Here is a 26,027-nt window from a genome sequence, read left to right on the forward strand (position 1 = left end):
AATTTTTATCTTTTTTGAAAATAAGCTAATTTTTAATTTTTTTATCACACATTTAACATAAAAATTACCAAAAATTACATCTTAACATAAAAGTTATAAATTATATCTTTAATAAATAATATACAAATAAGCTACAGAAAATTTGTACCTTAACAAATAAGATTAGAGATTTTTTTTAATAAGAAACATAAATAGTATATAATTAATATTTGAATATTAAAAAAATCCATTTAAATTTATTGTCCGAGATCTTAAAATGTATTCAACGTACCCGCCCTACTATGCAAAGTGTTGGCGAAGCACCCATCGTGTCGTGAGGATATTCTCTTTTCTGCTCAATGATGAAAATTGAAATTGGTAAAAATCGACAAGTAGTTCGCTTAACGGCGTCGTTTCTACCGACTTTAACGGCGGGAGGATCTAGACGCAAAGATCAAATGACGGTGGGTAACGGTGTTTAGTGATTCCGCTATAATGTGATTGACGGTGTTTCGGTCACAGAGGGCAGCAATCATGTACTGCACGTGGACCGACGCTTTTATTCTGGACCCCACCCAAAAAAAAAAAAAAAAACCAAAACCAAAACCAAACACAACATTTGTAACCCATTTTTTATCACGTGGACCAGCTCCAAGTGCCAACCAATCAAGCGGTCCCGACACTCGTGTAGCTCTCATGGATGATAGTTCTTTTCTCTCTCTTTTTTTTTCTTTGGCTGAGTGTGTACGTAGCTCTCATAATCTTGTCTAGTGAGTAGTGACTTCTCCTGCTATTCACTACTCAGTTTCTATTAATAAATAAAATACTGCAATACAACCAGACACATTGAATGATGGATCGTTTATTTTATTTTATTGATGGAATGGATCTTTTATTCTTTATGAGTTCTTGTGGATGGCTGCTATTTAGCTAATGATATTTTCTGTGCTACTATTTTTTTTTTTTTTTTGCTAAAAACAAGGGTTTCAATGTAAAGAAATTCGAGCTGTCAATTTCTAAGATGTGCACATCAAGAGAAATATTGTTCAGTTGATTGAGACTTTTTTTATATTCCTAATGAAAACATCTCTTGTTTAAATCCTCTCACTTGAGTTATAGAATTAGTCACACACCCAAAAAATATTTAAGATGTTCACTACAATCACTTATAAGAATGAAAGTTAGTAAACATATTTAAATTAATATGTCAAGAATTTTGTAGTTTAACTAAGACTTCTTAATGATTCCAATAAATACCTCCAAAGTTTAGATATTTAGACCTTTAATTTTCAATGTATAAAAACAAAATTGGCCAAAAAAAAAAAAAACGGAATACCTTTTGTCAGAGAGAAGAAAGATCCACAGTTTTTTTAATAAATTGTATCTGTATATGATAATATATGGCACCTAATATAAAATTAGCGGGTGGGTCCCTAGCTTGTTTTAACAATTTATATAGTGCTCTAAGGTGGTTGATGCGTACGGTATTGAGTGTACCACACAAAAGACACTTATCTCAAGCAAAAGGAAACTCATAAAAAAAAGATTCAATTGAATTTTCTTAAAAAACTACAACCATACATAAAGATGGTTAAGGCTGAAGGGGTATCTTTGACTCTTGGCTCTTGAGTGCTTTGTAACCTAAAGTCTAAAGCATTAGGATGATTGTATTGCTTATATATGCATGATGCAACTAATACTAGTGCCAAACAGTCTAATCCATTAATCTATGAATCACACACTTGCACTTTAACATAAATAAATGAAAAGATTCTATCACTCATATTCAACGGATCAGGAAAATGCAGAAACCCTTGCTCGAACTCAGTGATTTAAGATGGTGCTCTTCATTTCATATTATATAATGAAACTGCTCAAATTGGCAACTTTGCTAGTGCTTTCTCTTTTTTTAGGTGGATGTGATGTCAAGGACTCACTATACGGAATACGAAATGAAATTTGTTAGGTGTGTAGGACTTTCGCACCTAATAACCATACCTAATTCTCCTTTCTTTTTCTTTTCTCTTAGATAACTAACCCTCTAATTCAGGGGTTGGGACAAAAGCTAGCTAAAGCGTTGTGAGTTGTAACTTCTAACTTTAAAATCTAGTTATGAAGAAAGTTGTTAGTTAAGTTACTCATCAATCTATTAGGAAACGTTTTAAAAGTTACTAAAAATCATGGGTATTGTGCAGTCAATTGAAGGAGGTCCTACCCTTTCTAAAGCCATTGCTTTGCCATGGAAGTTTTGCTTTTGCTGACAAAGCTTAAATTTCATTTTCACTTATAGATAAAGATAAACATTTCAGAGAAGCTTTTTTCAAAGGACCCAATCATACTAATTCTATTTTTAAGACAAATGTTCAAATTTACATGAGAAAGATGCAAATCCTATAATATAAATGTGGTCTAATTAAAAAAAATTATAAATGTGATTTGTATATATATATTTAACATATTTTTTCTTAAAAAAATTAACACAATATAACATAAAAAAGTCGATAAAAAATAGTGCAATGAAGAATGGTGTGGAGGCTCTCTTAAAGAAAAGAAGAAAAGGGTGTTGGTTTGGAGAAACGGCATGCACAATGTGACATGATTGAAATCATGCAGCAGGAATATTGTGAAGCAATTCAATTGCTACTAAGCTAAACATCTCAAAAGGACTCATGCGAGCACTTGAACACTTGCACACCTTCAAATTAATCCTTGTGTGTGACCTATTTGTTCCCCCCTGGCTCTTATGCAAGTGAAATGATATTTTAATACATTCTAAACCATACTGACAAACCTCACTCATTATTGTTAAAGAAGATAGTAACGCAACTTTTTCCTTTTTAATAATTCCAAATTTATAATGTGGAGTAGTTCTCTGTAAGAAATATCAAAAGATATCAATTGAGTTATAAAACTCTCGTTAATAATCATGCACTTTTGGGATAAATCATCCACTAAGTGGGGCAAATATATAGCTTGCTAGTGCAAAATTAAGTCAATTCTTTGGGCTAATGAGATTATTTCAATCTGTTTAAAGATTAAACTAAGCCTGAATTATAATAAAAACAAGACATTGAATTGAAATCAGCTTGTAGGGTTTGGACTTTGGAGTAAGATCTACGCAAACTTTGAATGGGTTTGCCCACCCTTGTACTCGAGCTGAACCCAAAGGCCAGCCAGAAGGGTTTCCCTGCACCCACTTGAGGGGGCACATTGTTGTCATCATAAGATGCTAGTAGTTAGTCAATTCATTTAAGCAATGGGTGTCGACATTTATGATCAGTGGGTGACCAAATAAATTAGACAATTTTATTTTTTTAAGAAACCGAAATCTGCGGTTAGAATTAAGTGGCTGACCAAGCTGTACTAGTAGTAGTGGTCAGATTAAGCTAGCGGAGCGCGACGAAGGTCCCACTGTCTTAGGGTTCCCCTTCCCTTCCGTCATTCTCGCCGTTGATGGCTAAACAAAACAATCAAAGATATGACAAATTAAAGGGAAGCAACTTCACAAAGGTAAGGTTAGGAACCTCACTTGCTTGTTTCCTTTTAGCCCACTCAACATGCCATGTGGGGGCTTATATATATGACATAAAGAAAGATTATGACTATATCTATGTAATTAAAACCCCAGTTGACTTTAGGCTGACAATAAGCAATTAGTAGAAATTAGTTAAGAGCATTTGAGGAAAGTGTGATTATTATTATTATTAAACTCATAATCGATTACTATTTGTGATGCAGGGCGCGCATGTGATGATTTTTACATTTTCTCTCGCTTCCAGGACCCGTTTATACTTCTTATACTTTTTGTTTATTTTTCTTCTTTGTTTACCTGGGTCCTCGTAAAAGCTGTAGGCCACTATTCATGTTAGTGCATGGCCGCTTGTGTAATACAGCTTTCTCAACTTAAGTTTTTGTGCCGTGTACGTTTTGCACTTTTCATACTTAAATAGTTAAATGTATTTCTATCTTTGGATGTCAAAAAAATAGAACTATTGTTGATAAGTTACCGACTGCCTTAAAAAAAATATTGTACTCTCTTAAAAAATTGTGAATTTCATTATTTAATTTAATAAAGTTTTTTTTCTGTCTGGGCTAATTGAGCTGTCTTTATTTGTGGCTGCTCAACTGGTAAATTTTTCTCTAAATAGGGTAAACTGAATGGAAAATTATTGTATATTCCTGGAATACTATAAAATGCATATTTTCTCATCTTACATGAATGGTGGATTCCATTAATTAAATTTATGGTGAGACCCACCATTTATGTGAGAGGGGAAGAGTATACATTTATAGTACTCTTGAAGTATTTAATAATTTTCCAAAGTGGAGACAGGGAATTATTTAATGAGATTAAATTTTACATCATTCAATAAGTGATTGTTACGTTAGAATTTTACTTAAAATTCAATACATCCTACCACACCTAATAACATCTCAATAAATTCTCAATTTGGTTGGATTTATATATGGGTATTAGAATTGATTGAGTGTGATTGTGTTTATTTTTAAATATGTGATAAGATGATATGACATATTGGGATTAGAGAGATAAAACATGAGTTTTACACCACATTCTTATAGAATTTAATTTCTTATTTAATTATTTAATCTAACATTTCTCATTTATGCGTAAACTGCTTGAGCTACTTTTATTAAATGAGACACAACACGTAACATTTTTTTCTAAATAGAAGGTAAGATGGAGACAAGGAATTAAACCTGCGTTATTAAATTAATGGCAAATTTAACATTTAATCTAACAATTATCATGAGGCAAGATCCTTGTAACTTAACCAAAATTTCTTAGTATTTTTACCAAAAACGTATAAGGTTTAATTCTCTCCTACGATTGCTTACAAAAACCTTTTTATATCTGTTATAATTAAAGATACAGATGACAACTCCTTTTTCCGCCAATCAAGTAGTTGGCGAAACTTAACTAGAATTTTAAGGTTAAGCGGAAAGCTTTTATTGGACAATCCTAACCTTTGGCCAACAAAATCTTGCTATTGATCATGCTTTAACTTTCTTTGTTACAATAATTATGGTTTCCAATGTACCCTTTTTTTTTTTTTGGTTGAGAATCATGGTTTCCAATGTACCTGAGTACTGTTTTTGCAGGTAAAATTATAGTGCTTGCGACTAATTACTTTACTGGAAATCTTCTAACGAACTAAATTCCTAGCAGTAAAATAATATTGCATCATTTCTATTTTCTTCTAGGTTTTTTTTTTTTTTTTTTTGGTGAGAATATTCATTCTTCTAGATTGTTTTGTCTACTACTTTTATATATATATATATATACTTTTCATCGTTAACATCAATTTTGATAGTCTATTCCAGTTCGATTCTACGTATCGCGACAATTCAACTAGTTTACAAATCTTAAAACAAACAAAAAGACCTGTCAAAACAACATTTCCCCAAAAAAATATTGTGGGATCGATCGATAATTCAACCGACACCGCAGGAACAGCTAACAATTTAGGCCGTTTCGTTTATCAATTGTAAATTCCCATCAAATCTCAATTTACAACGGGTTGATGATGTGACACAGCAAATCATTGAAGCCGCCCCAATTAGTTGCTGACTAAAAGAACCTTACCTTAGTGTACATAATTTCAGTATTATTTTTTTATTTTTTATTTTTATAGCAGGAATATAGTAAATTTGTCAAAAATTAAAAAAAAAATATATATATATATATATATAATTCAAATTTTTATTATAAATAAATAAAATATTGTAGGGACTGAGTTTGAGCACTTCTACTGTTGAGTAAGTAGACTCAAGTCTAACTAGCCCAATACAATGAATTTGTAAAGAGCGGGTTCAAGAGTTAGGCCCTAGCAAGCAGACAACACCCCATGTAGTGTTTTCCACTACCGAATGCCTACAAACGAAAACCATCCTCAAGAATCTGTCCTCGGCCCGGTCTGAGGAGCTTCTTAGCAGTCCCATTTCCATGGGGGCCCCTCTTTAATCTGTTTCTCCTCCTTTATATAGTCCTCCTACAACAATCCATTTCCTCCACTTGTTGATCATTCATGCCTTCCCTTGACAACCCGTCCTATCAGTCACCTTACTAAAACTCCTAGTGAGTTGCAGCAACCGAGGAAACACTGCTCAGGGGTTATTTACCATTAATGCTGCCTGAACATTAATTGTGCGCATTTAATGTGGAGGTGACAACTCAATCCTAGCTTTGCTCCTCAACCTCCTATGGTCTTGGCTGGCCGAGGGCAGAGTCGTCCTTGGCAAGGCTCCTGGGCAATTTAGGTTTTCACGCTTCATTCCTGGGCATTTCCTCTTCCTCGGCATGGGCCTTGGGCCGGGTACAAAGTGAGTCGGGGTTGCCAAATTCTTAGGCCCCACAAATATAATTACAAAGTTATAAATATAATTCAAAAACATCCTTAAAAGAAGTACTATATGACTGTGTGTGTCTATGTTTTCTTATACATAAAAAAAGAAAAGAAAAAAAGACTGTCTATGTTTAATAAATACAAACTGAAACATACTGAAAGTTATCATTTACACTCAAATCTCAATTTGTAGCATCCACTTTTTGTTTGATGCGCCGCTTGGTAGAGGAATGGGAATATATATAAAAGTTATACAATCATATATATATATATGATAAATTCTTCATACGGTGACATTTATATAGCTAGGTTGAGTTGTCACATCATATATGTGTCATATGCAAACTGTCTCAATGTATTTAACTTGTATGATTGCTTGAACTATCAATTTTTTTGTTTGTTTGTTTAAGAAACCTATTACGTTTACAGTCACTTTGTCGCATTTTTTTACATGCATCAGAGGAATAACATTTGAAAGTGATGTACAATCCAAAATCTGTATGAAGGTTTTTTTTTTTGGTTAATACAAAATGAAAAAAAATTATCCATCTGAACGAATTATCAATAGCATTTTGTTTGAAAACATGAATAAATTACTTCCTGTGAGAACTGCATTTGTGTGTTGAAAAAAAAAAAGAAAAAGAAAAAGAAGAAAGCCATTGTTATAATTAAAAGGATCCAATTAATGTATGCCCTTAGGACAAACATTAACTATCCATTTTGGAAAAGTTTTTATGGGAAATTAAAAAAACTGTCAAAAGAGTGAATTACTTTTTCGTTTTTTCATAAAAAATTTCCTAAAATGGATTATTAATATATATCTTTTTTTTTTTTTTTTGAGAAACATTAATATACATCTTAAGAGCACACATTAGTAAATTTTCTAGTTAAAAATCGAACTGAACTAAATGAATCCACGCAGCGGACAAACCTATTTGTATATACTATAGTTAGTACTTAATAGTATTATTTGTTTGTAGCTTGAATGACAGCTGGTCCTTGCCCTGCCTCTTTTGTGATCTTCGACATAGACACGAAATATATATAAAGAGTTATTTATTTATTTATTTATTTTTATTTCTTTGAGAAAGATACTAGAAGTCTAGAACATGTAAAAGAGAGTTATATTAATAAAGGCACAAAAGGTGATAGGGGTATTGTCATTTGGAAGAAATGTGACAAAAAGAGGTTAAATGTGGACATGGAAGGAAGGGAGTAAGGATTTTCGGGTTCACAATCACATGACTCAATATTCCCCAAATAACCAAAAGGGTTGTTCGGGTTCTCATATTAAAAAAAAAAAAAAAGGAGAAAAAGGGTTCGGGTTCACATGGATATGGGCATTGTGGGTCCTATTTATTACAATGCCCCGAGACAAAAGCAGCAAATTAGGCATGCCCTATTTTCTTTTCCACTTTCCCTCCACTAATAAATAAAAAAAAAAATAAAAGAGAAAAAGAAAAACTCCTCCTATGGCTGACTATCTTTCCCTTTTTCATCTTTATTCCCATAATGCCCCTGGTCATTATGACGTGGACAGGTCAAACTCCACAATCAAAGTTAGAATGTTATGAGATGCATTATTGTCGGGGCAACTTGTTTTAAAGTTGGAAATGGAATTACCTTAACGAATGGTAAAAATGGCTAATTAATGGAATGTAAGCATAAACCAAAAAAAAAAAAGACTGCCTAATGCAAATTAGCCAGCGGCTCAGTAGTGGGTTCTATTTTCGTTGGTTATAGCCTTATAGGAGAACTTATAGTGAAGTGCTGCTAAAAGCCTAAAAGTAAAAGAGAAACTGCCTTTATGATTTTCCTGGGCCACGACGATCGAAAGTGTTACAATTTAAAGAGGGTCATATCATGGTACATTAGACTGAAAAGGTAAGCATAATATGTTATGCCATTGCTGTTCGTTTTGTGAACCATGAACAAATGAGGAAAATCAACTTCAAAATTGCGTATAATAAAGTGAAGTTCCAACCTACTAACTAGAACTAGTATTTTTGAACAACAAAATTGATATTACTTTTATCCTATGAAAAATTTTCGGGAAAAATATACCCTGTTATAGATTTACAAATCATCTCTCTCACAGCTTGGGGGTCTCATCCGTTTGTGAGAGAGATAACTTATATATTAGTAATAAGGTATAATTCCTCAAACTCCTAGGACACATTTAAACCCACACCAAAATTTACAATATCTATAAGTGTTAATTTGTAATTGGTGTACTTAAATTTTTTTTTTCACTAAATACTAGTTGTGGTATCAGAGCATTAGTATTGGGGATTGCTAATGTCAAATCTAAGGAAAATTTGGAATTTTAAGCCCCAAAACCATTTGTATTGGGGAATGCTAAGTAGCAGTATTGCAACTTTTTTTGTAATACTACTACAGTGCAATTCTAAACATAGAATTGCACTGTAGCAAGTATTGTAAAAAAATAATAATATTTTATTATGTAAAGAGATGAGATAGATGGGAGAGAAAAGATATAATTTTGAGATATATTATTTTATTATGTAGATATATTATTTTAATGAGTAAAATAAGGAAGTAGAAGTTTGGGATGTGAAAGTATTGTAAAATGGTACAGTATAATGATAAAATAACTTTTTAGAATTGTAAAATAGAGTAGTATTAAAATTTTTCAATGCTGATGTTCTCACAAATTAACATCTAAATATAATGCGAAAATAAGTACATATTGGATATCCCATAAAAAAGAAAAGAAAAGTGTTATTGGGTAATTCACAGGCATACTGTACTTATACATAGAATGGAATAAAGCACGCTAGTCTATGATAAATTTTTTTCAGTGAATTGTATAATATTTCTCAACCAAAATATTACTTTTTTAGGCAAAAAAAATTAACCAAAAAGAGCAAAAGGAAGCAGATAAACGCCTTTACTAAGAGCGTCCACACTAGATGTGGGATATGTGCCAAATGCTAAATATTTGGCACATATCCCACACCAAACCCAATTTTAGCCTATTTAGTAGATGTGGCATATGTTATTTTTTTTGCAACATTGAACAGTACCGTGGCAAATTTGCCACGGTACGGAATGCATGTGGCAAAATTTTTTTTCTTTTAATGTGTAGATTGTGTTGATGAGTTGTAATAAATATTATTTTAATGTGTAGTAAATATTATTTTAATGTATAGAATTGAATTATAAAACATCTGATAAATGGGATGTTGTAAAATGATGTAGTAAAATAATAAAGTAAGCCTTTAGTGTGGTAAAATGACATAATTTTTAGAACATCTGCTACGGATGCTCTAAGAATATACTTAAAACAAACACTTTACTCTGTTATCCCGTGCTGAACACTCACCATTTACCAAGACCAATTAAATTTCACCAAAGATCCTCATAAATATAATAATAAAATTTTAACTGTTTTGTCTTGCTTTTCCACTGTTTTCAGTGTTTTGTCATGTTTATGTGTTTTTTCACGCAGCTCACAGCCACGCAATACGATAGCTCTTGAGCTGTGACTTGTGACTTAAACGTGAAAGCTGAGCTGTTTAAGTGTAATAGTATTTCTTTATATATAAATTGCTCAGCTCAGAGTCTCTGAGAGACCTTTGAGTGTGGAGTCCAAAGCAAAAATGGACCCTGTAGTAGTCTAGTTCTTGTTGCTCTGCACTAGTAGACCAAAACCTCCATTAAAGACCTCTCTCTCTCTCTCTCTCTCTCTCTCTCTCTTTGCATTTCACAAAAGATTGTAACTTTAGTGTGTACACAGAGAGAGCAATGGAAATCAACTCAGTTTCCAAGTCGTTCTTTTTATTTGGTTTAGTGTGGTTCATTGGTTTCTTCCAGCTGATTCAGTGTAGTGTGACATATGATAGGAAGGCCATTATCATAAATGGGCAAAGGAGAATTCTCTTCTCTGGCTCTATACATTACCCCAGAAGCACTCCTGAGGTACAATAATCATTTCCCATTTCTCTATTTGCTTTGGTTTAGTAGTTTAATTGTTTTGTTGGGTTTGTGATTTTCTTGGAAATGAAATGAAATGAGGTGCTTGTAGATGTGGGAGGATCTGATACAGAAAACAAAAGATGGAGGTTTGGATGTGGTTGAGACCTATATTTTTTGGAATGTTCATGAGCCTTCTCCTGGCAATGTACTTAACTTTTCTCTTCCTTGCACTTCCTACACTCTCTTTTCTCTTTTTTAGTTTCTCTTATTCTGTGTTTAATTTTTTTCCCCTCCGATGGTTTCAGTACAATTTTGAAGGGAGATATGATTTGGTGAGATTCATTAAGACCATACAGAAAGCTGGGCTTTATGCTCATATCCGCATTGGACCTTATGTTTGTGCAGAGTGGAATTTTGGGTACCAACCAATTTTTTTCTCTTTAACATCTAAATCAGTCTCTCAGGCTTTACAAGTTCTAAAGGGTTTTTCACTTTCAGGGTTTTTCTTATTTATTTATTTTTGGTTTTTAATTTTCTGTTTTTTGTGTTATGTTCAGAGGATTTCCTGTTTGGCTCAAGTATGTCCCAGGAATCAGTTTCAGAACAGACAATGAGCCTTTCAAGGTTTTATTTCTTAACCTTTGTTCCATGCTTTTATATTGCACGAGTAGGGAAAAGGAAAATCAATGAAGAATATAGAAACTCAGGTATTCTTCACTATTTAGTATGTTAGTTGTATTAAGCACATACTTATGGATGTTGCAGAGGGCAATGCAAAGGTTCACTGAAAAGATTGTTGGACTGATGAAGAGCGAAAATCTGTTTGAATCTCAGGGTGGACCCATCATACTCTCTCAGGTACGAGTTTTAGGACTTTGGCTTTTCAATTTTAATGTGTTATCATCTTTTGCATCCGGGCTGCAAATTTTTATTCAACCCTGATTAGAGGCTTTGTGTTAAAAAATTAACCATATGTGAACTATGTGCAAGTTTTATGAATTGTTTGAAAGAAAGGTAGAAATATTTAATGCAGCTCTTATAGAAGTAAATTTGACTAGCAAAATTACAATAATAATTTCTGTAAATTATGTTTGTATAGATTGAGAATGAGTATGGGGTACAAAGTAAGCTATTTGGGGCTGCTGGCTACAATTATATGAGTTGGGCAGCAAAAATGGCTGTTGAATTGGGAACTGGGGTCCCCTGGGTGATGTGCAAGGAAGAAGATGCCCCAGATCCAGTGGTGAGTCCTGTTGACTATTTTTCTTGCAAATATAAATTTCTGTCCGCTCTATTATGCAATTTGATTAGTAGTCCTAAGCGTGTGATCTATTCATTTGCATTTTAATTAGTATTTCTTTGCATTTTCTTCCCCCTCAGTTTCAAAGAGAAGGTGCCCGATATTAGTCCTTTTTTTTTTTTTTTTAAAAGTCTAATTCTATCTTGTGAGAAAAGTTTTTTTGGTTGCCTAAAAAATTCCTTTCCTTTCCTCTGCTGACAGATAAACACATGCAATGGTTTTTATTGTGATACATTCTCTCCCAACAAACCTTACAAACCCACAATATGGACAGAGGCTTGGAGTGGCTGGTATGTCATAAATATATTATTTATTTTTGCATTCTAATCACAGATTTGCAATTTTGTTGTAACGTGAAAGTACACCATTTCAATCTCTTTTTATGTATATTTTAAGGTTTACGGAGTTTGGTGGCCCAATCCACCAGCGACCTGTTGAGGATTTGGCATTCGCAGTTGCTCGATTCATACAGAAAGGAGGATCTTTTGTTAACTACTACATGGTTGGCTTTCATTAGCAAATATTCTGAGGAGATGTGAAATTTGAATGTTGAATTCTACTATAATAAAATTGAGTATCTCTGTGTTGTTGTGTATGAAACAGTACCATGGAGGGACTAATTTTGGACGCACAGCCGGGGGCCCTTTCATCTCAACAAGCTATGACTACGATGCTCCATTAGATGAATATGGTGATAATAAGAAATCTTTTTTCTTTTATTTTTCCAATTAGTTCATATTGTTGAGCAATTCTGCTTGAATGACTGTTCCACCCAAAAGGAAAGAGAAAATTTAAGGATAGTAGTGGCAATGTCAACAGGACAATAGATGTAACATCCCTTTAGGGTGTTATGTTGTTCAATGATTAACTAGAGAGGATTCTTTTTATGCATTTGAATGCTTTTAGTTCTTCACCATTTATCAACCTGTGCCCAAATTCTACAAATTGAACTGAAAAGAATATGAGTCTACTTCTGAAATGCTTATGCATTCTTATATATATCACACCCCCAGCATGCTGCATACTCTTGTTTGGAAATATAACTGCTGTACTACAAAAACTTGATAGGTCTGATTAGGCAACCAAAGTATGGTCATCTAAAGGAGCTTCATAGGGCCATTAAGATGTCTGAGCGAGCTTTGGTTTCATCCGATCCTATTGTCACTTCATTAGGGAGCTTTCAACAGGTTTGGACGCCCATTCTCAAACTCTCCTGCTTCTGGCAACGCGGGCTTTGTTATTGTTCACTTACTAAAGTAAATTCTCTTTTCCAGGCTCACGTATACTCATCAGAATCAGGAGATTGTGCAGCTTTTCTCTCCAACTATGATACAAAGTCAGCTGCAAGAGTGCTGTTCAATAACATGCACTATAATTTGCCTCCTTGGTCCATCAGCATCCTTCCTGACTGCAGAAATGTAGTCTTTAATACTGCAAAGGTATGAAACCTTATCTAATGGATTTTTTTGGTATCTCAGTAGTATATATAATTTGAGGCGAAATTATTTATATTGTTCTCTTCTCAGCTTATTTCATTCCAAAATTAAAATGGTGCAGAATTTTTTGTGGTATTGACTAGTTCTTATCCCTCCCCTTTAGGTTGGAGTTCAAACAACACAAATGGAAATGTTGCCAACAAGTGCTGAGATGCTCTCATGGGAAAGCTATGATGAAGACATTACTTCTCTGGATGACAGTACAACAATCACTGCTCCTGGTCTCTTGGAACAGATAAATGTCACAAGGGACACTAGCGACTACCTGTGGTACATAACTAGGTGAGGATGATTATCTAAGTGCCTTAGTCATGTTTTGTACATGGCTCTTGTGTGATTTTGTCTGAGTGCTTTGGAAAGATTTTCTCATGGAACGAAATTAGTGTTTTCCCACTTGTGGTGACTGTTTATTTTTCTTTTTCCATCCACTGGCACAGCAGTAATTCATCTGCACCTTATATTTGACTCTATAATCTTCTTCTCTCCCTACGGGGGTAAAAAAAAAAATAGAGATCACCACGCTGGTAATGGAAAGAAATATTAGTGAATATAACAAACTTAGGAGTAGGTTTTAGTTACCTTAACTGATAAAGTCTCTGATGGTTGAATAAGAGATTTGGGGTTCAATTCCCGTCTCTACCAAAAACTAATAGGTGTTTTGGTTTAAAAATAAAGAGCTATCATCAAGAGCGAACGTCATAGTTTGAAACTCATAAAAAATTAAAAAAAATAAAAAAAAAACCTAGGAAAAAAATGTTTTAATGTGAGCTACCTTGGTTCCCATGATACAACCTTTCCTATCTGGATGACTTAAAACTTTATATTGTTGGACTTCGCTACATTTGTGCCTAATTCTTTCATTGACACAATTCAATAGATGATCTAGAAAGATCATACAACTACACGCTATTACAATCTTCTTTTCAATATGCCTACAGTGTTGAAATTGGCCAATCTGAATCCTTCCTGCGTGGAGGTGAACTCCCAACTCTCATTGTTCAATCAACAGGCCATGCCGTGCATGTCTTTATTAATGGACAGCTTTCAGGTACATGTTTTGTTTACTTTCTCATGGATTTCCTTTTTATTTATTAGCAATGAGAAACTTAACATATAATATTATACTATGTTAGGCTCTGCATTTGGGACAAGGGAGAATAGGAGATTCACTTATATTGGAAAGGTCAATCTGCAGGCTGGAACAAACAGAATTGCGCTACTGAGCGTTGCTGTTGGTTTGCCGGTTAGTTCCCTTTCCGTCTCTATTGTGTTTCTGTAATTCTACCCTGGTAATTTCGGAACCTAGTAGATGAAGAAACAGAAGGTTTGTGTTGTACTCAGCAAAATCAAGACCGGATGTGAAAAAGGCTAAGAACCCATCATAGACTTGGCCAATCTTAAAGTAAAAATTAATTAATATTTAGATGCTTTATTGTTCAAATCATGCGAGTTATACCTGATAGATTTGGTGCTTCGTAGTGTTTGCTGACTCCTAGTCTAGACAGCTATGTGGTTCAAGCATCCTACAAATCCTGGATCCTGAAATCTGACCATGTTGCACAGACCTTTAACCATTGCTAGCAAGGTTATTTCTTCTATTTAAACAAGGTCTTAACTTTTGTGTTTCTTGTTGAAGAATGTGGGTGGCCACTTTGAGACCTGGAACACAGGAATCCTTGGACCAGTTGCACTGCATGGACTTGACCAGGGAAAGTGGGACTTGTCCTGGCAGAAATGGACCTACCAGGTAGGCATATGTTAACTACCAATTTTGTTTAAGTTCGTGTTGATTCAAATGAATTTTGCCTCACAGCTTCCTTCTTAAACAGGTAGGTCTAAAAGGAGAAGCCATGAACCTTGTTTCTACAAATGGTTTTTCATCTGTTGAATGGATTCGGGGATCATTAGCCGCACAGAAGCAACAGCCATTGACTTGGCATAAGGTATTAACATAGCAAATGCAATGCAATGATATAGTGGAAGACAACCTGATGGTTTTGAATATTGAAAATATTCTCTTATAAATTGGCAGGCATTTTTCGATGCACCTGAAGGAGATGAACCCCTGGCCTTGGACATGGAGGGTATGGGGAAAGGTCAAATATGGATTAATGGGCAGAGCATTGGGAGATACTGGACTGCATATGCTAGTGGTAACTGCAACGGGTGCAATTATGCTGGAGGGTATCGACCTCCAAAGTGTCAGCTTGGTTGTGGCCAACCCACCCAGAAATGGTAACTTCTTAGGAAATTTATGATAAATTTTGTAACACTGGATGATAATATATAGTATTGAATACTGAGGCAAAAATTTCTTCATTAACCCCAACAATATTTCCCCCATCAGGTACCATGTACCTAGGTCTTGGTTGAAGCCAACACAAAATCTTTTGGTGATCTTTGAGGAACTTGGGGGAGATCCCTCAGGGATTTCTCTTGTGAAGAGATCGGTATCCAGTGTTTGTGCTGATGTCACTGAGTACCACCCAACCATTAAGAACTGGCACATCGAAAGCTATGGAAAATCAGAAGAGCTCCACAGACCTAAGGTTCACCTGCGATGTAGTCAGGGGCAGACCATATCTTCCATTAAATTTGCCAGCTTTGGAACTCCTTTAGGAACTTGTGGGAGTTACCAGCAAGGAACATGCCATGCCTCTACCTCATACGATATCTTAGAGAAGGTACAAAACTTGATTAACAATGTATTAGAATCTAGAATGCATGCTTATTTTGATCATGTTTTAATCTTTAATATTCACTTTCCACAGAAGTGTATAGGGAAGCAGAGATGCGCGGTCACCATATCCAACAGCAACTTTGGGAAAGATCCATGCCCAAATGTATTGAAGAGATTATCAGTGGAAGCTATTTGTGCTTCTAACCCAACTACAAATTGGGGCGGTTAATTAGGTAAAAAGAAGACTACAAGTGCTCATAAAAGGAGCCATCTTGTGACTTTTAACTATATACTACCAGCAAGAGAAGCAATCAAGGAAAGAAGAATAAAAGAAGTACAGGAAAAAGTTTTCTAGTTTGTTAGGTTGAGTGCATAGTTTTTGTCAGATGGTTAGTACCTCTGGCCAAAGAAGTGTTTGCAGCCGTAAGGCAATTGGTTCTTAATTTAAGTTGGGTAATGGACTAATGTAATATAGTGATTGTTAGGTAGATAAGTTTGTGAATTCCCGGGGTCCTATAATTTGGGGCCTTAGGTGAATTTCGAGCCCCAGTCCCCGACCTTTTAACCGGAAATGGGCACTGGGAAAAGAGGTGATTTCTGTTAGTGTGATTTATTTATATTTATGTTTGTATCATTGGGGAAAAATCAAACCCAGTTTGAGTTAGGTTCATGTTGGGAGCGGATCCTACTATGACCATTGTTTTATGTGCAGTTCCTCAATTTGAAGTCCATTTCATTTTACTTCCAAGTGGCATCGTTTTTTGTCCTTGCCTTGTTAAATTTTTTGAGTAATGGCTACATTATAAAATTTTTACAAACTGTTGATGTGGTCAATTCTTACTGTTTCTCATTTGAATTCACTACTAATATCACTTTTTTACTTATCAATTACTATATTAATATTTCGTAAAAGATGTTGTAAAATAGTTTATAGCGTAATTATGTTTTGGAGCATGAATCCAATGGGGGGTCTTTTTTCTTTTTTTGGGAGCCCCTAGAGACTTAAATACTTGACTTCAACTAGACAGTCTAATCCAGGTGATACAAACTTGCAAATTCTTGGATTCTAACAAACAAACCTTATTATAGGCCGATCTGCATTGATGTACGGTTTCCCAAATGTTGATGGCTGCAAGGGAACACAACCAAGGAGGTATTTGAGGCCGGAAAGATGTCTCGGAATTACCTTGTTTTGGATGTTATAGAATGTTTAATGGCTTGCAAGGGATAACCCCCACGAATGGAGGAGCTCCAAGGAGAGAGAGAGAGAGAGAGAGAGAGAGAGAGAGAGAGTTTGTGGGATATAAGTAGATATAACAATTAACAATCGATGTAATGGTTTCATTGGAAATTTGGAATTGACCACCATTGTTATAAAGATAATAGAAATCTAATTTCCAACTGATATTGGCGGTAGAGCTTGTCAGCTTTGTCCTAGTTTATATTTCTCCAATTAAAAGTTTTCCCCTCGCTTTATAATCAAAGGGGAAAAAAATATAGGAAACCTCAATTGGTTTCACAGTTGTGTCCCAAAAATCAGCTCCATACGCCAGTAAATTATCCATATCTAACTTCTCTCTCTGGTTGTCTTAAAACGAAATTTTCGTACCTATTTTCTAGTACATTTTAAGCTGTTCAAGCATGTAAAAAGTCAGCCAGAGGGACGAATGTATCAAACTTCAGAGAAAAAGTAGAAAATGGGAAGTATACATATAAGTTGAAATTAGTTTGAAAAAAACTGACTTTCAGGCACATTCTGACATAACAAATTGATGTAAACTAGACATGCTCAAGTATTTAGTGTGATGGTGTGCCACTTTTATAAACCCAACATCATAAGATACATTCTACCATCTTCATATGCATCCAAGTATTCATATTCTTCAAGCAAGAAAACTCAGCAAAACCATAAAATGAGCTTCAAGTATGTCATGCAATTAAAATAGGCGCACGAAACCAACACACTTTCAGTTCCAGTCTACACGATATATAACATAGATCAAGATTAAATAGCATCTGGAAAGGTCTAAGAAACACTTTTAGAGGTGGTGAACATCATCACTATGAGGATTAAGCAGTGGCAGTGGCCAAGTGCTTTGCAATAGTCTGCTGCAGTTCATCTTTCTTTGCTCCCACCACCTTGTCCACAATCTTCCCCTCTTTCAGGAACATGAATGTTGGCATTGCCTCCACGGCCCAATCTTGAGCAACCGACTACAAACATGGCATTTTTTTTTATGAGAAAGACAAATATAAGTTGAACAAACAGTGTTTCTAAAACTAATTATAAATTTGTAAAATGCTATCATTTTTAGCAGAGAGAAATTTTATAATCTGAATTTTTTTACCTTCAGCTCATCCACATCCACTTTAAGAAATGTGACATTTGGCAATTTCTTAGCCAGCTCTGCCAGGAATGGTGCAATGAAGCGACATGGTCCACACCAGGAAGCAGTGAAATCCACAACTATCTGCATCAATTATAGAGCTGAGTGCATGCTAAGAATGAAAAAACCTGTTAAAGTAATGGGAAACACACGGTCCATACAATGAAACGGTGACATTGACAACCATCGGCATCAAATAATAATAGCTGTGAAACTAAACATGCCAAACATGCAAGGGAACATTTACATGCGGGTCCAAATTCACCAGTTAATTAATCATTAAAACATGACTAAATTTTTTCTAACATTGGACGATTTTTATTTATTTAGTTATTTATTTTTAATATTATTACTAGTAGTACCACCACCACCACTACATCGTCCAGTCTCTTTCCCACTCTTGCTAACACAAACCATCCAGTTTATTAACCCAATAAGTTCAACATTTATGGTGTCTCTCTCTCTCAAATGTATTTTCTTAAAATTTGTATTACTTCGTTACCGAATCAATAGTTTACCGCTGTAAGAAGTGGCATGTCAAGTCAGACTTCATAGAAAAATTAGACAATAAAACGACAATTTGAACAAAACCAGTACATCTAAGGGTTGATATTCAACATATAAATTTTGAGATTTGATTGGAGGACACAGGTTTAACAAGCCTAATTCCCTATTACAGACTGATCTAGCCAACTCTAAAACTCTACAAAAAGAATCTACTACCTAATTCTTATCTCACTCACAAGTCACAACAGGCCTCTACCACAACTTTTTGTGTATCCTCCATTCTATGTGTTAAGCAGAGCCCCGTCATTAATTTCCCAATACAATGATCAAAATACCCACATCAATCAAATCCCAGTATCAATTTTATTCCAAAACCAAAGCTTTGTTTGTTTTACTAGAGATGGATCAGCAAGTAAAAAAAAGCCAAAACATAATATATATTTCAAATTTTCAAGTATAAATATTTTTCCAAAAATCGTCCAAAAACGTCCTCTTTGCCTCTCAGATAATATGGGGAAAAAATGAAACAAAAAAGCTTTAAATTAAAGTAGTTGTTCACCCCATCATATTTTCTTAGAACCAACCAAACAGAATGAGAGACTTCATAAATTTTGCAACTATCACAAAAAAATGTTGACAATGACAAATATCCTGAGATATATTGACATAAAAGAGACTTGGCAAGAAAAAACACTCAACCAAACAAATTTATCAAGGGGTAAAAAAAAAGAATGTAAAAGCTGAACTCCAAAAACTTTATCCAATCAGTGTCCGCCATAATTCACAAAGGCATCAAGATCAATCTTAAAGAAACTACAATTCACAAACACATGTAGGGTGCGTCCAAAAAGTCCTATCAGAAAGTGCTTTTAGAAGCTGTTAATATTAAAGCTAAAATTTAGAACTTTTAGAGAAATCTCTACCATTCGCTGCACTTACTTTATATATCCATAATTTTAAAGCACTTCACTTTTATTTGCAAAATGCTCAAAAATACTCAAAACGCTAAATAGCTTTTCAGTTATAACTCTACGTTATTATTATTATTATTATTATTTTTGAGAATCTATAGCTCTATGTTATTGAAACTCTACTTAATATAATACCATTTTTGAAAATATTTTTTCGAGAATTGAAAAAGCTATATTTTCGAGAAATTTTTTTTCAAAAATGAAAATTATTGTGTGCTCTTAGAGCAAACATTAACAAAATCCATATAATAATGCCAAACCCATGGACGAGTTAGGTGTTGACTGTTGAGGTCCCCAACAGTTTTGAAAAATGTGTTATTCCTAATTCAACTATATATAAAAATTTAAATTTTGTGCTCCAAAAGAAGGCAAAATTATTGGTTTTGGCGCTAAAATTTGCATGATCTGATATTAAAATTTTCTATTTTCTTCCATAAAAAACTATAAAAAAAGTTCTTTGTTTATAATTGTACTAAAAAACTTTAGGGCCCGTTTGGTATGTGTGTTTAAATAATAGTTTTCAGTTTTTTTAAAAATACATGTAAGTAAAAAAATATGTGAAAATGCGTGTAGTATTGTTTAAAAACTGAAAACATATGTTTAAACACATGCAACAAATAGCACTTTAGACTTTCTACTCTTAAAATTTAAAAATATCTTCTTATTTTTTCATTCCTAATTTTTTAAAATATTTTTTATTTATATTTTCCTATTTTCATCCCTACCCTATTGAAATAAGTTCTTTAAAGACAATTTGTTACATTTTCAAAAATTTAGGGAAAAAACAAAATAAATACAAATTTTTAGCCATAAAGGTGTGTGTGTGTGTGTGTATATATATATATATCTAATTTAGATTCATATTTTAGTATAAAATTTTCTCTAAAAAAAATTGTACTAAAAGTTAAGCCTTTAACCAAAATAAAAATTATACTTTGACACTAGCGTCTCACCCTAAACAAAGATTTCTGACTCCACCTTGCTATAAACACCATAAATCCATATATAATCTAACTAAATGAACCTACCAACACCAAGTTACCAACAAAAATGCCATCAGCAATAATCCAGATTAAGCTGATCAGATCAGACAAGAACCAAACCAAACCAAACCAGACCCATTAATCGGAATCCAAAATAAATGCAACCCCAATCACCCAAAACACCAAACAACTATCATATCCAGAACATATATAAACCAAACAAAAACATAAAAATAATTATAAATTGAAAAAAAGAAAAAAAGGAAGAAAGGTGACAAACCAGTTTCTTGTTTTCATTGCCCTTCTGGAGCTGCTCGTTCCAGGCCTCGACGGTGTGGCAACCGATCACTTGTCCCTCCTCTGCTGCCATTTCTCTCTCTTTCTCAAAGATTTTCTCGGAAAACAAACAGATAAACACACAAAAAGAAATGATTCTGGGTGTCTTTTACTGCTTCCTATAAATAAGCAAACTAAGTTAAGTGATCCTCGGAAATATGGTATGGACCTCAGTTTTGTATAAATTTACGAGGTTGCCATTGAGGATGAGGACCACAGTAGATTCTCATGCAAGCCACGTAAAGGACGAAGTCCAGCTGTTAAGCTTTTATTGTGGGATGTTTATAAAAGGTAGGGGCTCGAGCTGATTATGGCATACCTATATCCTCATAATTTCTTTACGCTCATTGATGCCTACTTGGGCCACAATTTTTTGGTCTCAAAAACCCTTTAGACGTGGAAAAAAAATATACATAAATAAAAACATTCTAGATATATCATTAATGTTCATTTTGTTTCCATAGGAAACTTTATGTAAAAAATTGAAAATAATTTTTCATATTTTCTTGTTTATATATATATATATATATAAAGCTGAAAGAAAGTTATATTTTATTTTCTCTTATTTAGTTTGGCATGAGATGAAGTTGTTTTCTGCTAAATTTTTTTGAAAAATAACTTTATCTCATGTGAAACTAAAAAAAAAAAAAAAAAAAAATCTATCTCATATAAAACTAAATAAAAAAAGTTAAAAGACAATTTTTCAACTCATTTTAAGGTTGATATCTAACATAGAATGGTTTTTTTTTTTTTTTTTTGAAAATACTTTTTGAAAAATGATTTATTTTCAAAAAAATGTTAATGTCAAAATAAATAGAGTTTATGTCAAATATACTTTTTTTTTAAGGAAACATGTCGAATATTTTTTTTTCTCAAATATACTTAGATTCAAAAAATGAACAAGGTAGGTATTAAAAAAAAAAAGGAAAAGTGTGTGCCATAAAAAGTGAACAAGGTATGAAATTTTCTCAATATTCTCTGAAACTTTCTTCCCTTTATTGGCTCCAAGTAGATATCCCCTGCAGTAATTATAGAGGAAGTAAAAAAAAAAATTTGATATATCCATGCTTTGAATGGTATGAATAGAAGTTAATTTAATGGTAATAATCAAGATTTTTATTCTTATGTAATGTAGCTAAGACTCTTGAGTAAATACCAAATTTAGTAATTTAGCTTTTTTTTTTTTTTTTTTTTTTTTGAGAATACTAAGTATTTAACATGCACACAGAGAGATGAAGAGAAGGTCTTAAAGTATTTAGGGGGCAATTTGAACTTTAAAGCCATTTGACCTAAAGTTTAGGTCATTATACCAAAAAAAGAAAGGTGATATAATCGTTCTGAATCGAGAATTAAAGGTCCAATTAAAACTCATTGTAAAGTCCAACAGTGATATACGTAAAAATGGTTAGCCATACATAGCCAAATTGTTTCACATGATTTGTCTGAAAGCAAAGAAAGAAAGGTTCATTTTGTCAAAAAATACAAAAGCCCATTATTATATCAGGTGGGCTTTGTCGTTTGTCACTTGTCAGTCGCGTTGTCTTTTTTCGTCATTGTGGGCATTGATTAGAATATATATATATATATATATACACATAAATATATATAATAATAATAATAAGTATTTTCGTTGTGGTCTGTACTCTGTCGCACGTTTGGAAAAGGAATATAATGAAAGAAAAATAGGCACGAGCAAGAGTGGTGCTGCTACAGAGTCCAGACAATTGTTCCTCCAAAGTCCAAACAAACAGTTTCGATCGTCGCGCTTTAATTGTTGCACACAAGGGCATGAGTCATCACACTTTCTTCTTGTGTGAGAGTGAGACTCACCCTTTCTTTAAACCTTATCAAAGACAAAGATGCTACATTGTTTGCCTGTATTGCAAGGCCCATTGGATGTGGATCTATAGCAACCTTGTCTTCAAAACCCATCAAACTTTCTAGTTGTTAGCTAATTGTCAACATTATCTTTACTTTCTGTCTCTCTCAAATCTCAACCAACAGAATACAGTAATCACAATCACAATAATAATAATAATAATAATTAGCCTTATTGCACGCGTGTGTGCACTAGGCGCATGGCCTGAGGTAAATAATCCCATTGAGAGGAAGTATAGCTCTTGATCCATGGGATCAGCTACAGAAAGCTAAGGAGAATTTCCCACCAAAAATAGTAGTGTGTGCACCCAAGGTAAAAGATTTTTACAAAGAAGATATGCTGTCTGAAAATATTCCCTAGTAATTCCGCATATGTAAGTATCTGAATCAAAATACAATTGTTGAACGGCAGTTTTATACATCCAAGTATTCAAGTAACAGAAATTCTACAACTGGATCAAATCTTTCAAACAGTAAGTGCCCAGAAGAAACCAACCAACAAGAAAGCAGGTGAAAAAGGCCCAGTAAGTTAGGAATGTCAAACCCCCGAATGCGAGTCCAAGAGCAAATGATATAAAGAATGGCAAGACAGATCGCACCATGGATCCTGTGCTCACCCAACGACCCTTGAGAAATATGAGAGCAGCAAGGTTCACCACATTCCACCCGCCCGAATGAAGGCCCAACCTGTTTAGGTTGTTTGCTACAAAAGAGTGGCAATTGCAAGTTAAGAGGTTGTAAGATCGGTGTTGGAATTCCTGAGTGCTCTTTCGTAGTGCATCATCCCATGTCGATACTTCTCGTCCAGGTTCATCCGGAATGTATCCATCCTCACTATTGTATACTGAAGGATAGGGAGAAATGGAACACTGCTTGCAAGAATTATAAAGAGCATAAATGAATCAAGGAATAATCTGAAAATTAACTGATAAGCATCTTGACAAGGAAAGCAGCTCCTAACTGTTTCTACAATTGTCGTAAGTTGTCAGTAAACATAGTTTCCAATCCAATTCACCAAATCAAAGGTGAAAAGGGGTCTGGCAGTCCTTTCACCAAGAAAGGAGAGGCATTTTACAAATAGCTAGCTTTCTTTTTGGTTCAATGACAAGGTGTGCATAAAACATTAGGCAGGCCATATTACTAGTAGGTGCCACAATGGTAATTGCAGCAACTGTAGAAACAATGACTGCAGAAGAGCCAAGCCAAGCCATTAATTCAGATACTAAACCAGTACAAACCTTTTCTTTGCTAATTTGAAGGTAGCGGGTTACTGATCCAAATGCAAAATTGTCCACGCACACAAAATTGGGCCCTGCAAAGTCCAAGATCACTCCATCCTCTCTGCATATGCCAATGTGACCAATGAAAGGAATCAGCCATGAAATAATAGGAAGGGGTGTCCACACAATGCAGTATGGGAACCTAGCTCTTCTTGGATCAATTTGCATAGTTTTTGGAACATTTCCTTCGATCATCAGCTGGTTCTCAGGGTCTGCACTTTCTTCCATTGCCAAAGTTGGGCAATCTGAATTGCTTCAACACATTAGAACTTGTGAAAGTATGTAGACTATCACAGATTATTTGTATAAAAAATAAAGATGATACCTATTTTTAAAAATTAAGTTTTACTTTTACCACACCTAAAATTTGCAAAATGCTTCCTCCAAAACATTTATGTGTAAATTCATTCTTAACCTTTATGTGTAAAATCCTCAAATTTACTTTTCCTTCTGTTGGTTTATAGATCATCTTTTACCATTCAATGACGAGCCAAAAGAAAATAATACACTTCTATCAACAGAAGCAAGCTTCTGGTGAACATGCTTAATTTGAAGTCAGTTTCTAGTAATATTCTAAAATTCTAATCACATTCAAATTCCAACCAAAGTTTAAAATCTTACACAAAATTTATAGAAATTATGTATGCTTGGCACTGCATCCATTTTGCATGGCCTCTCAGCTCATACATAACATCCATTAATATAACCATTAAATGAGCAATTATTTTACATTTGGTTCTTCTGCAATGTATGATGTGAAACTTTTTTTTTTTTTTTTTTAAATAAAATAAGGTAGGCCCTAAAGATCAGATCTTGGTGCAATGGCAGGTACCTTTCACCAAAAGCAACAAGTCACAAATTCGAGTCCAGGAATCAGTCTCTCCCAAAAGAAAAATAAAATAAGTAAGGCTGTCTACCAATTACTTCTCCCAGACCCCACAAAAGTAGGAGTTTTATGCATTGGGCACGGCGTATAAAAGGTTGGCCCGAAAGTGAGGGGGCAAAGGGGAGATTCTCCATTGTGATATCCCTATGGGTAAGATGTGGCACATTTTGGTCACATTCAACTCTCAAATCAAATCAAACCCAGATCCACTTAACCATCCTCCCTCCTACTCAGTTGAACATGGACCCTAGAAGGAAAGTAGACAAAACTTTCCCAGACATTACAGTTTCTTTACTCTTTGCAACCCCAAAATTTTAGCTAAGGGCTCTCAATTTTAAGAAGTGACTAAAAGCTATACAATAGCTATGATTATATTTCTCACAAAGCCAAAAAAATTATTTAAAAAAAAAAAAAAACTTATCTAATAATAAGTACCCAAAATTGAGATTAAGATAGCAGATCAAATAAAAATCAGACGAAACACAAGCAAGGGAATCTCATGAAAATCAAGAATTAAGCGTAAATGCAATTTAGGTAAGTAGATCTGAGCGCAGAGAGGAAAATGAGAGTACCTTTTTGGTTTCACAAACGAGGAGGCGACGGTTGGTTTGGGGAAGTGGAGAGGGAGATTTGACGTTGAAGTGGAAGTTGGGGGCGTAACGTTCGCCAAAATCGGCTTCTATGGGGGCGGTTTTTCCTGCGCGGGTTAGATTATATGGAATATGCTGTTGGTGTTGGTTTCTTCTGTTTTCATCTTAACTTTTTTTTTTTTTGGGAATTTTTTGGAGTTGGGTAATGGGTAACATCAATTTAGGATTTATAAATGATTTCTAACCTCTTTTTATTATTATTATTTTAAATTATTATTTTCTTCTAAAAAAAGATTTTTATTATTTATTCTCTAGGTTGGTCATGAAATTAAATCATTGTATTGTATGGTGCAAGAAAAAGAAAATTCATTGTGGTTCAAATTTCTAACTCTATCAAGATTTTATTATTATTATTATTGAAGGGTCAATTTTCTTGTAGCCTAAGCCCAA

At 34.0% G+C, this 26,027-nt stretch overlaps 3 protein-coding genes across 3 annotated transcripts; 1 reads left to right on the forward strand and 2 right to left on the reverse strand.

Moving 5' to 3' along the window:
* The first annotated feature begins 9,919 nt into the window (after positions 1 to 9,919).
* On the forward strand, positions 9,920 to 16,507 carry LOC112000864 (beta-galactosidase 3). Its single transcript, XM_024033035.2, has 19 exons — positions 9,920 to 10,286; positions 10,393 to 10,488; positions 10,589 to 10,701; positions 10,841 to 10,907; positions 11,049 to 11,141; positions 11,383 to 11,526; positions 11,785 to 11,873; positions 11,980 to 12,085; positions 12,187 to 12,274; positions 12,652 to 12,770; positions 12,858 to 13,022; positions 13,183 to 13,361; positions 14,018 to 14,127; positions 14,213 to 14,322; positions 14,716 to 14,826; positions 14,909 to 15,022; positions 15,112 to 15,314; positions 15,427 to 15,763; positions 15,851 to 16,507. Exons 1-19 carry the CDS (start codon positions 10,113 to 10,115, stop codon positions 15,986 to 15,988), a joined length of 2,556 nt encoding a protein of 851 aa, XP_023888803.2. The 5' UTR covers positions 9,920 to 10,112; the 3' UTR covers positions 15,989 to 16,507.
* A 1,166-nt stretch (positions 16,508 to 17,673) lies between these two features.
* LOC112000873 (thioredoxin H-type) lies at positions 17,674 to 21,071 on the reverse strand. Its single transcript, XM_024033044.2, has 3 exons — positions 20,888 to 21,071; positions 18,108 to 18,230; positions 17,674 to 17,973 (listed from the first exon to the last, which is right to left on the reverse strand). The coding sequence occupies exons 1-3, from the start codon at positions 20,975 to 20,977 to the stop codon at positions 17,830 to 17,832; spliced, it is 357 nt and encodes a 118-aa protein (XP_023888812.1). The 5' UTR covers positions 20,978 to 21,071; the 3' UTR covers positions 17,674 to 17,829.
* Positions 21,072 to 23,159: 2,088 nt separating this feature from the next.
* On the reverse strand, positions 23,160 to 25,773 carry LOC112000846 (protein RTE1-HOMOLOG). The gene is made up of 3 exons (XM_024033014.2): positions 25,560 to 25,773; positions 24,060 to 24,346; positions 23,160 to 23,690 (listed from the first exon to the last, which is right to left on the reverse strand). Exons 2-3 carry the CDS (start codon positions 24,327 to 24,329, stop codon positions 23,268 to 23,270), a joined length of 693 nt encoding a protein of 230 aa, XP_023888782.1. The 5' UTR covers positions 24,330 to 24,346; positions 25,560 to 25,773; the 3' UTR covers positions 23,160 to 23,267.
* Positions 25,774 to 26,027: the final 254 nt, after the last annotated feature.

The sequence above is a fragment of the Quercus suber genome, unplaced genomic scaffold, assembly GCF_002906115.3.
Source record: "Quercus suber isolate HL8 unplaced genomic scaffold, Cork oak 2.0 scaffold_338, whole genome shotgun sequence".
Lineage (NCBI taxonomy): Eukaryota > Viridiplantae > Streptophyta > Magnoliopsida > Fagales > Fagaceae > Quercus > Quercus suber.